The sequence below is a fragment of the Desmodus rotundus genome, chromosome 2, assembly GCF_022682495.2.
Source record: "Desmodus rotundus isolate HL8 chromosome 2, HLdesRot8A.1, whole genome shotgun sequence".
NCBI classification, from domain to species: Eukaryota; Metazoa; Chordata; class Mammalia; order Chiroptera; family Phyllostomidae; genus Desmodus; species Desmodus rotundus.
The window spans coordinates 25,659,577-25,672,994 of NC_071388.1; the positions used below are offsets into that span (position 1 = coordinate 25,659,577).

The window sequence follows — 13,418 nt, forward strand, 5'->3', positions numbered from 1 at the left end:
CTTGGAGCATTGTCTAGCAAGAAATCTCTAGCATGAAACTTCGCAAACCACTTTTGACATGTTCACATTTGATCAGTCACATCATCGTCTCCATACACTGCACAAACCTTTTTTTTTTGCATCTCAGTTGCGCTTTTACCTTTCTTGAAATAATAAAGCATAATATGCTGAAAATGTTGTGTATTTTCTTGTCTTCAATATTAACACGGTACACAAAAACTCACCAATTTTGATGTTTTTTTAAAATGCATGCTGATATGACGGCTGTCACAATACAAGCTAACGCAATTGTTTTGAATGAAGTTAAAGACAACTAAGTGCTACTACAGCCATCATACAGAAAAAAATCAAATGAATTTTTTTGCTAACCAAAAACCTAATGATGTAGACACATGATGACAGTATTTTTTTAGACAAGAGACAGGTAAAACATAGAATGCAGGATAGAGCTGCTCGTGTAGTACAGGCAGGGAGGTGGGACGGCAAAAGAATTCCTAGGCTGGTACAAAGATTGGTCACAGCCCAGTTTTTAGGTTGGATAGTGGGTTCATGAGTGTAGTACTCAGGGTTGTTGTGCTTCCTAAAAATACTTTGATACTTTGATACACTCTTTTGTGCTATAGTTTTAAAGGTTATACACATACAAGGTGTGTATATATGGAATATTAGTAAAAGAGTCATACTCAATACTCAATACATATTTATATGCAGATGGCAGGAATTATTTAAGAATATAAACTGATAACTGGGAAATTAAAAAATGTACAGAGAATTTCTGTATGTGTAAAGGTCTTATTTAAAATTTATTTCAGGGGATTTTTATTACATTCATCAAGAGTTGCAGCTGATAAGTCATTTTATATTTGGTTTTTACAACTTTGTAAAAAGTGGAAAACCAAAAAAGGAAATGAGGGCATCATGGGACAACATTATACTTGAAAATAGATTTGTTATCAAACTATTTTAAAGATTTCTTAAACCTAAAAGCTACGTTTCTGAAAGTTTCTTCTGAGAATTTATTTTTAAAAGCTACATTTTATGTTCTTTATATACTTGCAAGGCTGGTGTGTTAATTGCATAATTGAAAATGGTTAATTACCTGGTAACTATTATTGTATCTCATGAAAACCTAGGATGGCAATTAGCTCTCTGTTCATTACCACGTCACTTGTAATGGTAAAGTGTTTACATAATGTACATTCTACAGTACTCTTTTCTTCCCTGTGAAATTCAGATACTATTTTACTTTAGCAACAAATCTTTTAGGCTTTTATGTAGAGATGAAGGACAGTTAACTTGTACTTGTCTTCTGCATCACAAATATTCTCAACGGGTGAGATAAATACACATAGTGCTTGTCCCAAAGGCTAAAGTCAGAATTGTGGAATAAGAACCTCTGTATTCCTTTTGAGATTTCTCTAACAGAAATCTACTGAAAAGTTAGTACTAGAGAAGTATAAAAAATAATCATCTCAGTATCAGCTGGCAATCAATGGATGTTAGTTAGAGTACTGAACTGGTGGTCAGAACTGAGCTTGAGTTCCCAACTTATTTGCTGAACTGTGATATTCACTTAACATCTTTGTGCCTTAATGTCCTCACATTTATAAATAGAGACAATAGCTCCTCTATGCTTCTCATAGGCTTATCATGAGAATGGAAATAAGTTGATATACATGAAAAACCTTTATAATATCAAAGAAGATGCAAATGTTAGTTTGTCATTAGAGTAAGGTCTTTTTATTTCTCAAATATATTAAAATCCACAGTAAACTATATCAAAGACTTATTTAGGTCATTAGAATTACTATGTGAACTACATGAATTTCTTAATAGAAATAAGAAAATGCCTACAGGTTCTGCTCAAAAAAATCATTCTATTGATTTTCATACAAATGAACTACTTAGATGTAAATATCAAAGAATGTCTCCACAGAGTCCTTAGGATATCTAGATTTATTAACCAAGTCAAGCTCTCTTTTTGCTATTTAACCTCCAGAGAGACCAGTAAGGTCTTTTCTCATTTCCATATAGGTATTGTGGAAATGGAAATCATGTCTCTCACGAGTAGCTGCTGCTATCACCAATACAATAATATTGTGGACAGGCTGACTGGGTCTCTAGGTTTGGTGTTAATACTTCTGTTCCAGGGCCTCGTTTGACTTTGTATTTCTGGAATCTTGATGAGGTTATCTGCAAGTTGTTTTTGCCATAGACAAAAAGATTCATGTACAGAGAGGCTGATAATGCACCCAAAAGCCAATTGCTAAATCACAGTAAGAAACATTGAAAACTCACCTTCATAATAACACTAATGCATTACGTTTGCTTTACAGTGCCTAAAGGCTTTTGAGCCCGATATCTAATTTTTGAACGTCATGACTTATGCGTTTTGGAAAGAACGACCCAATTTATTTCTAAACTGTTCCCTTATTTATCAGGTGCAAAATACCAAAAAATGCAAAGCAGAACAGTAGACCTGTCTTAGTTGTCAGAAATAGCATACTGTTAACAGTTCTTCATATTTTCTTCCTGTTTTTCTATGCATGTTTATGTAATTGAGATCATATTTTATATGCCATTTAAATGTCAAAGTGTTTTCTTTTTTTCTGGTTATGATGGCAATCTATGTCTTTTGTAAAAACTTTGAAAAGGTTGTAGAAAACACACAAAAGTCCAAAGCAGAAAATGAAAACCACATATAATTTACTACTGTAGTTAACCATCACGAACATTTTGGTGTATTTCCTTCCAGTATTTTACGCTCTTTTATTTTCTTAAAAACAGTCGGGATCATACCAGGGCAGGCGTGCTTGGGCGGCCTGCACTCGCCAGTGTAGCGGACCGAAGCCGCAGATCAGCACTCTTCTTTCTGGACAGGGGTAATGAGAGCGAATCTTCCTTTGAAGCTCACTTGTTTTCGTATTCTAAGCTCATTTGCACATTGTTCTCTTCTTTCCCCAACATCTTGAAGGCCTCTGACACCCGCCCATATTTCAACAAGTTATCCTGATGACTTCTGTTCTCTGCAGCCGTTCACTTGTGCTTACTGAAAGCCTCCCGTTCCCACTTCACCTTCTGCGAAGACGGAGGAAGTGGTAGGAGCCGCTAGTTCAGAGCTTCAAAGGGACCTTCAAACCCCAACAGCAGAGTCAGAGTCCTCGCCCCGCGGCAGGGCCAGCGGCGCCCCGGAGCTCCGTTAGGTGTCTCTCCGTGGAAGGGCTGTGATTAGGCCTTCGCAGCTAAGTCTCCAGCCCGCGGGACGCCGGCCGCTCGCACAGACGCCAGCGCACCTTCGCCCCTCCCGCGGTTATCATCAGGACGCATTTCCCAGTGAGACTCCGAGTCTTTCCACCTTGCGTTCTCGGGAGGGTCTTCTCTCGCCTGGACAAAGCCGCAGGATCCCCATCGCTTCTCGGGAGATCGGGGCAGGCCTCTGTCACACCACACCAAAAGTCCGATACCCTCCGCCCCGCTTTGCGAGCCGGGAGAAGTGGGTCCCTTCTCGCTTGCCTTATGCCTGGCGAGGTGAGGACCGCACTATTGTGCCGTCTGCCGGAGGGGGGTACGCTCACGTGCGGCTCTCTGCCTTCCAGCCCGCAGCAGTGGCTCCCGGGAAACCAACGTGCACTCAACCAGGGTCAGGATTACATTGTTCTGGGAGCCCGCACTGGAGGGAGGAACAGCCATCCACTCTAGCTGGCAAAGGACGCGCCCCTTTCTTCCCCTTCCGTTCGCCCAGACCGCCCTCGGTTGCAGGCCCGCCAGCCGCCGCTGAGCGTCCCCAGCCTTTGACAGCTTGGCCAGCACCACGCCGCCCGGAGCCCCGGGGCGGGGCGAGCGCGTGCGGGGCGGGGCGAGCGCGAGCCGGGCGGCTAGGAGAGAGCGCGCGAGCGGAGCGGAGCGGAGCAGGGAGGTGCTGGGGAGAGACCCGCGGAGCCGGACCGGCTGCCTACGGCTCAGCGCCGATCCTGCTGCGTCGCTGGTCTCAGAGTACCTCCACCTCTGTTCAGGCTCCCGCAAAACTTTATTCTCTTGGGCCCCCCCCGGGGTGTCTGAAGGAATCGGAGCACTGGGCCGGCTCTGCGCTCCCCTGCTGCGGCGGCGACCGCGGGGACCTGCATCCCGCCGAGCTCTCGAGCCCCGCGCCTCCTCACCTGGTGATCGCACCCCGGAGCAGTGAGGGGTCACCCACGAAGGGGCTGCGCGGGCGCCAGCGTCCCCGAACTCTCCCGCCCACCGTGGCAGACCCGCCCGGCACAACTTTAACTTGATTCCTCTCGCCCAGCCCGGACACCAGCGGCTGCTGCCACTGCCGCCGTCTCGGCCGCTGCCGCCTCACAAAGGGGCGCAGGGAGGGGAGGCGGCGCGGGTGGCGGGCACAGGCACCGGTGCGCAGGGCGCGGGCCTCGGGGTCGCGGAGGCCGGGAGACAAAAGGAAAACTGCCTCTGTTCGCCGTGCGGGATCGGAGCAGCGTGCTCAGCCGCCTCCCGCCCGGCTCTGCGATCCTCCTTCCCCCACCCTCTGCTGCTGCTCCGCCTCCCTTCCCTCGGACTGTCCCCGCAGTGCTCCGGGACCGAGAAGCCTTTGGGGCACGCGTAGCTGCTGGTGGTTGGGGCTGTAGCGATAATAAATGATAGAGGATACAATGACTTTGCTGTCTCTGCTGGGTCGCATCATGCGCTACTTCTTGCTGAGACCCGAGACGCTCTTCCTGCTGTGTATCAGCTTGGCGCTGTGGAGTTACTTCTTCCACACCGACGAGGTGAAGACCATCGTCAAGTCTAGCCGGGACGCTGTGAAGATGGTGAAGGGCAAGGTCGCCGAGATCATGCAGAATGATCGGCTCGGGGGGCTCGACGTCCTGGAGGCCGAGTTTTCCAAGACCTGGGAGTTCAAGAGCCACAACGTGGCCGTGTATTCCATCCAGGGCCGGAGAGACCACATGGAGGACCGATTCGAAGTTCTTACAGACCTGGCCAACAAGACGCACCCCTCCATCTTCGGTATCTTTGACGGACACGGAGGCGAGGTAGAGTTGTGTGTGCGCGTCTTTGTGTGCCGGGGGCGGGGTGGGGGGCTGTAGATGGTGGGACCTGAGTTCGAGGGGCGTGGTGTTGACCTGGTGAGGTGCTGGGCAAAGGCACTAGTTCCAAGTTGCCCGCCCCCTGTCCCCCCCCAAAACACTACTGGATCCAGACTTCTTGGGACTGAGGGTCCATTTTGGGGAAGGGAGGATCATCCATTGCTTATTTCATGCTTCATCATTTATGATGTTTCTCAAGGCCTGAACCCAGCAAATGACTGTGCTAGTTTTGCGGGAAGAGTTAATGGTTTCTACGCTGAACTTTGGCCTGGGATCTCAGCGCCCGTTTTCTAGGGTTTGAGACCGAAGTAGGCACAAAGAAGGAAAAAAATATCTTTGATTCTCATTAGGGAAAAGAGATACAAAATGAAGAACCGAGTTAGTGAGAGAGAGCCCAGTGAGGATGAAGGAAGCTGTGACTCTTCCCTTCGCCTTCGCCCCAAGGAGGAATCTGGGGGACAGCCCCGCGCTTCTTGCCAACTCCATTAACTTTACAAGTGCAATCGGGCCAGTTGATAGCAGTGCTTCCCTGGCCGCCTGCATTTAGCAGGATCGCCTCGCGGGACCCGAGATGCCTCTGGCCTTTGCAGAGGTGGCGATGCCCGCAGAGGCTGCGATGCCCAGATCTCCCCCTGCGCCCTGGCCGGAGTGGGGCATAGACGTCTCCCGGTGTCTAAAATCCGTCATTTGGGGTTCCTGTGATGAGGTTAGAGGGCCGGTTGGGGTCCATCTCCCTCATTTCCGCGGCACCCTGATTGCGCGCTGGGGCTCAGATTTCCTGGAGGTCCGGGGAGGATTGGCTTTGGTCCTTGGGCATCGACCCAGGAGAAGTGAGTGGCAAACGTGGCTCCAAAGAGCATCGGGCCAGCTACCCCATCTTTCTCAACTTGGCAGTTTATAACAGAATTTCATTGTTGCATACTCTTTTTTTTTTTTTTTTGGCAGCATAATTTCTTATATCTTCCCTGCCTCCTTCGCCATCCCTCCCTCGTTCCCCCTGCCCTCACAATTCATGCTCCCATCCAGCTTTCCCCCAACTCTCTTCTTGGCCCTTCTGGTCTCTGGGTGGGCTGTAGGGGATGTCATTCTTTTTCATCTTGCATGTTTTTTGATGTTTGTTTTGGGTGAATATTGAGAAAGCTTTCAATTAGCTATCTGCCTTCTGTCTTTGATACAAAGTCACTTCACCTACCCCTCAGCTGATCTTTTTAAGATAGTGTATCTACCTGCCTTGTAGAACCAACTTTGCCAGGAATGACAAACTTAGTTGGAAAATCTATTTGGTAGAACTGAAATCAGTTTTTGCTGTTTCCCATTCACTCTAACCCTTTCTAAGTTCTGCCTTTCAAAGTGAAGGTTTCTCACTGGTTGTAAATTTGTAACTTCCTGTGTGGTGTGGGCTCCTTTCCCTGTGGTCACAGAGTAGGTGAAAGATGTGAAGTAAACTGAGGGAGGGATGCTATGTACTTGGGTAAAAACATACCTGAATGACATCATTGCCAGTATAATGACTGATTTGTTTTCTTGCCTTGAGTCAGAATGCTTGTATCTTCATTTTTTGTTCTACACTGTTATAACTCATTTATAAAGCTTATATTTATTATACATTTTAATGTTAAAGTTGTTGGCAGATGATAATCTGCTCCTGATCTTAGAAAGCACAGCTCTGTGTTTGATTTAGAGGTCTGGATGTAGTGTTGTGAAACTTTGGCTGATGCTTGTCTGGTGTGCTGTATTGTCATGTTTTATTCTGCATATGTAAATTTGCTTTTAAGTTGATATTTTAAAACCTGAAAGTTGCAGACCCAAACAGATTTCAGGTTGAAAAATTTCCAGTGCTGTCCTCTGGTAAATGTACCATCCAGAAAAAGGACTGGACAAATGCTTTTATTTATTTATTTAAATTTTAAATTTTAATTTTGGCTTGTAGATGACAATCTTTTCCCTGTGTCTCTTTACTTTGTCTCCCCTCTGTGTGTGTCTTGATAACTGCTCTTATTTAGCCAGCAGTATTTTACATTTACAGGGCTTTTCATTAAATTTTTAAATAATAGAGAAGATGATTATTGTTAGCAGAACTATGAAATGCTTTCTATTGTGGCTCACATTAAAAAGCCTGCTGTTTGTAAAATAATATTATCAGCCCTCTTAAAAAATTGTTTTATCTGTAACTTCCTATTGTATGTAGCCAGTTCATCATTTTGGCATTGTTTTGGGGGCAAAATAAGGAGTTATAAAAAGGAGTTATTTATAATTTAAATAATAGATAACTTCTCTCTTGCATTTTCTTTCATTCAAAGAAAATCCCACCATGTAAATGTTGCCTTTTGTGTTGTTTAGCTCCTTTGAGATTCACCAGAGGAGGGTGCCACTGTTTGATTTTGGGATAGACGATAGTGATCTTCTTGCAGAAAAGAGGTGGCTTTTTCTGAACTCTGTTATTTGTGTGTATCCTGGCTGTGGAGTGCTACAGAAGACACATGGGGAATTTAATTTTATTTCTAATAATTTGAACGAGTAAGATAGGCTATAAAAAACCAGGGCCCATCTCCAATGATAGTGCTTTTTAGATCCAGAAGGGACCTAAGCCAACTCGTGGGACCATTTCATTCCACTTTTAGATGAGATATTTGTAGATGGCTGGAGAAGTTGTGATTGGCCATATGGCTAGTTTAAGGCATTCAGTTTGGTGATTTTTATGTTGAACCACTGGACAAAGTAGTTTGTGTATTTACCCAGAAAGGTAGACAGCACACTCAGGATATTAAGTAGGTGAATGAGACCTGACTCTCATCCTCAAAACGTTTCAGTGGAGTGCCAGAGATAGACCTGTATGCCAAAAACTATAGTCATGGTATGCTTAGGGTGATATGGAAACACTGAGGAGGGGCATTTAAACCAGACTTGGAGGCGGGAGGTCCAGGAAAGACACCTTGAAGTCATCATTTACAGCAAGGTTAAAAGCCTAGGCTGTGGCTTGACATCTAGCTTTGAATCTCTGCTCAGCCTTATACTAGCTGTGACCTTGGACAAGTTGCTTCAGCAACTTTATCTGGGAGTTTTTAATCTGAAAACGAATGATAGTGCATATAAACTGTACCCTCCTCAGCTGCATTATACCCTATCTAGAGGGACACCAATGGAGAGAAGGATATTGAAGAAGGAAGCCTAGAAACCAAGAAGTCTGCAATGTTAGGGCCACAACATTGCAAGTGAGAAGAGGCTATACACGTGAAACCCACAATGTCAATCACTAGAAAGGTGTATGTTGAATATGTATAATTCATTAGCTATCCCCCAAACTCTATCTCCCTATATTCTAACTTCTGGGCAACTGACTATTAAATCAGGATTCCAGGGTATCTTAGCATTGGGAAAGCAGCACCTCGCCTTCAGGTATAAATTTTCTGATTCATGAAAAAGAATATTCACTATGATCAATGAATAAATTGGTGTTCCGATTTGTACTTCAACCTCTTACAAGTTGGGTTCGCATGAGTTGGTTCTCTTGAGTCTGTTCAGCTGTGTTTTTGACGGAGACATCTCTGGCCTTGCGATGCCAAGGACCAGACTCTGGCCGGCAGTGACTTCTAGATGGATGAGATCTTAAAGAGCCTTATCTCGATGGCCCGAAGGCCAGCTTCTTCATTTGATACCCTTGGGATCTTGAGACATTCTAACCCCAATGCTATGGGTAGATGGTTAACTCTGTGTGTGTGTGTGTGTATGTGTGTGTGTGTATAAAGCTATGACAATGCTTGTTTTGCTGTATAACAAAAGATTAAAACAACAAAGATGTAAAAAAAAAAGCTCAGATTGTATCAACTGATGTGGAAAGTTTATTTTAAAAATTAAAACATATATTTATCTATGGAAATTTTTTTATGCTTACCTGTAATTTTTATCCACAGGTTTTTGTTTTTTAACTTTATATATTATTTAAAGAAATATCACCAATTCTTTGAAGCAACATTGTCACCGTTCATGGCTGAAACCTATCTAGAAGAACAGATTGTTATGTATTCCATATGTTTATAGGCGTTACTGTATAAAAGCTCATATATTATTGTATTATACAACTGACAAACAGTGCGGCCAGTGGTTAAGCCTAGAGTTCCACACTTCACATCAGAGAGAAGCTGTACTTCAGATGCCTTGTCTGGGGCTACAGTCTAGAGGCTCGGCACTTCTCAGAAGCTCGGAAGAGAAACTGCTTATGAAGGGTTGCCTGAAGGATCTATATAGTCTAGTTCTTTAGATCAGCGGTTCTTAACGTTTCTTGAGTCATGCTTCTCTCTGAGGGTGTTGTGAAACAACAGACATATCCCCCAGAAAAAGGGTCATGTGCATCAAATTTTGTTTATAATTTCAAAGATAAGTGGATGCCTCTGGATTTTAGGTTTGTCTAGATAGAATAAAATCTGTTTCTGATAAACTCAGGCCTGCAGGGAGCTGTGTACTGGGACCCCTTGGCGCGGTCACCTTCCTCTCCATCATTTGCATGTATTGAAGTGTGTGCTCTCATTTGCCTGTGAAGGTTGTCATGCGGGATGGTCTTCCAAAGCTCTCTGACAAATCAAGTGCAAAGACATTGTTGAGGATTTTTTTGTTAGGTTATTCATTCTGTTTATGAGGACCAATGGAGAGATAGTTCTCTGATAGCTTTTTGTTTTTATCTTAAGGATTCCGAATCATGTAACTGATTGGATCACATTGTGTTTAGCCAACAAACATTGGCTGCTAGAAGTGTTAGAACCAAAACTCTGTCCTACCACTAGCAAATGGGCAGAATTTGACAGAGAACGTTAATTTGGGACCTGAATTTTACTCCCAGGACAGCTTGTCTTTCCTACATTCAGTTTTCCTTTGTCCCATTTCTGTCTTTCTCGTCTTACATATGCCATTTTATCTTGCTCTGGTATATGTATTTGTATAAGTTTCATTGGATCCTTTCTGAAATAAGATACGGTTCTGAATACATAAATTATGAATGACACAATGAATGATCTGCTTTACAGACATTACAGCTGTTGCTAGTAAATGTTGGGCTCCCGTGTTACTGACGTACAAGAGGCCTATGGATTTAGTGTGGACAAATGCTTTATGGTTTAAGAGAAAATGCACATTATTTTGGTTTAAAATGGCACATTAACATTTCTGACAAAAGGGGGGAGGGTGCCTCTCCCTTAATAATTCACTCTGTCCATGCTTAAGAACTTCCTTTGTAGGTGAATGCAGAGTTCTGGCTGCTGACCTTGGTGCATCTTCCGAACAGATTGTTTAGGAATTCAGTTCAATTAAACCAACAGTTTCTGAGTACTCTGCTACAGGTGGAAAGCAATGTTATATTCTCTGTGATACCCAAAGATGAATCAGTGCTTTCTCTGCCCTCCAGGAGCATTCCATCTACTTGGAGAGATGAGCTTTTTAAAGATAGCAGAGCTACCAGACTCAGTTGGAACGCTCACAAGAGATTGATGACCTGACTCAAGGGGCTTGGGGAGCGAGCCTTGCATAGTTTTGGGGGGAACTGACATTTGATTATGTTCTAACATTTCAATAGACAGAGATTGGGTAGAAGGAGCATGAACAGATGACATTACAGGTGGAAGAAAAGCGTGAAAATAGTACAGAAGGAGTGAAAAGCAGGTACAGTTGGAAGAGAGGCAGGCAGCGCCATTCGTTTTGATCAGGCTTAACCCAACTGCTGTCATTTTAGAAGTCCATTATGTTTTTCCAGATTTGATGAGTACTCTCTGTATTTTGATATAGTTAATATTATTTTCTAGATTGGCTATTTTTTAAGTTAAGTGTATTATTTAAAAAAGAAACTTCATATCAGCACTGTAGTGGAAAATCCATACAATGAAATTCTTGGCCTCCGACTTCCTAGAAGCTGTCTCCATCTTGATGGAATAGATTGATTCTGAAAAGATTCTTCTCTTAGACTGTGGTTGCCTCGAGTCCCTCTCTCACCCTCCTCTTGCTTTTTATGAGCAGAAACATGGCTTTTAAAACTCAGTTGTTGGCCATAATTTGAAGCAAGGCAGGCTCCTTGCTCCCTGCACAGGGGTGAGGTACCTCTAGTGATGCCAGTCCTTGAGGAACCCTGGTTTGGAACAGCTTTCCACCATGACTCACGTGACAGATAAGATTTCACGTGTGATACATCTCCATGGGGAACCCAGAGTTGCAGGCAGTTCCCAGTGTTCTTGCAGAAACTTCACCCCATTTCCAATGCAGGTAAATGAGAACACGTCATAGGAATAAACTTGAATTCTTTTTCAGCTTAGTTTAAAAAGTCAGTACTTTACAAGTTTTGGTACTTGAGCCATTATTGGTCACAAACTGTGACATAGGTACAATGACAAGCTATACCAGAGTGCCGGGCCCAGTTGAGGACCCTTGGCCTGGAGTTGGCAGTGCACGTAGGTGAGGAGTGGAAGATGCTGCTGGAACTGCTGTCAGCACTGGCATTGAAAGCCATGCTGAGGGGCCTGAGCTTGTGCTGTAGATATTGGAAAACCATTGGGTACTCCTGAGCAGAGGAATGGCACAAGACCCATGCTTCAGTAATCCTGTTCTTCCAACCTGTATGGAGGACTGATGTGCATGAACAAGATAGAAAGGGGGAGAGGTGTATTGGGAAGCCTGGGCCAAACCGGTAAAGACAAAACCCAGGGGTGTGAGCCATTGCTGAAAGCAAGGGAAGGGCTGAATGAGAGACCACTGAAGTGGTGAGACTGCCATCAGGGTGGCTCCATCAAAATGAATGAGGGCAGTTGGATGGAAGAGGAACTTCAGACAATAGTGAGTTTGGCTATAAGTTTGTTTCCTTTCTCCCTTTTATTTAGACATTTTCTGGGATTCATAAAATGTTCCTTGACCATTTGGTTCCCCAATTTGTAAAACACTATGTCTGTTATACCTTATCTAAACTGACACATTTTAAAAGCAATAAAAATATACAATGTATACATTATCTGATTATCCAAAGGAAAGACATTTATTACTATATTACTTTGTTACAGGAAAGTTTAGGTATTGTTACAATGAATAGCTTTTACAAGACTAAAAATCAGTACACCTTCAGTTCCCTTAAATGATTTCATTTCCCTGACACTTATTTTAAAGTGAAAAATATGTATGTCATTCAGTCTCAGATCTAAGTGGTCCCTAGGCTCTATCCAATTTAAATATAGGCACATAATTAATTAGGAACTCAGTTTTTTAAAACAGTAATATTTTTATATTGAGTGTCAATATTTGAAGCATTTGTTTTATTCTGAATTTCTATTTTGATCTTTATCTACTTAAGTAATATATTTTTGTAGTTTAACTTTTATTACTATTTTAATGATTCTAGTTAGTGAATAATAAAATAAATCTGGAGCAAGTTGAAAATATTTTAAAATAAAATTTAAAATTATAAAAGTAAAATGATAGATAAAAAAATAAAAATTGTTCTAAATCTCATTATCCTGTCACATCCACTGTTATGATTTTGGTGTATTACTTGCTCACCTTTTTTTAGATGCATTTTAAATATAATTTTACATTGTTATAGTGATGACCATGTAATTTTAAATCTTGGCCTTTTTCACTCTATATAATCCTGTAATGTCATTTTGCTTTATAATTCTTTATTATATTTCTAATGTATTTTTAGTGACAGAATAATATTTTACTGAATGGATATTTTATAAGTTGCTCAATGCTTCCTTATTGGTATACATTCAGGTTCCTCTGACTTTTCACCATTGTAAATAACATTGTGATGAGTATTTTTACACTTGATCTTAGCCAAAAGGCTGAGAATTTTTGTGCTTCTACTGTATTTTGCATTATTTCTCCAGGGTGGATTTCCAGAATTGGGATTTCTTGATCAGAGGAGAAATAAAGAAACCACCATTATTGGTAATAATAATGATGATGATAGTGGCTGACATTTATTGAATATGTACAATTGCCAGGCAGGGTTTAAAGTACTTCATATATATTATTGAATTTTAGTTAATGTAACAGTTTTTGATGTGGTTCTTTAAATTATCCCTGTTTTACATAGGTAGAAATTAAGGCACTGAGAAGTTAAGTAGATTACCCAAGGTCTCAAACAGCTTATCAGTGGTGAAACTAGGATTTGAAACTGGGATTCAGACTGAGAGCCATCTCTCTGCAAAGCCTGCGATGCCAGTTTCTGCTTGATACTCTACAAATCTCATAATTTGGGCAGTAAAGTGCACATAGCGTTGTTAGGTGTGAATACAGCCTGGTCTTCTCGAGTTGCTCAGTAGGACTTGGAGTTTCTTGTTTGACTCTGACTGTTGTGTC

At 42.5% G+C, this 13,418-nt stretch overlaps 1 protein-coding gene across 1 annotated transcript in view; it reads left to right on the forward strand.

The window, feature by feature from the left end:
* Positions 1-4,335: 4,335 nt before the first annotated feature.
* Positions 4,336-13,418, forward strand: part of PPM1L (protein phosphatase, Mg2+/Mn2+ dependent 1L) — a 257,609-nt gene continuing 248,526 nt past the window's right edge. The window contains exon 1 of the mRNA XM_024563239.4: positions 4,336-5,033. Within this exon, the coding sequence (XP_024419007.1) occupies positions 4,635-5,033 (399 nt within the window). The 5' untranslated portion in view covers positions 4,336-4,634. The remainder of the gene's footprint in view (positions 5,034-13,418) is intronic.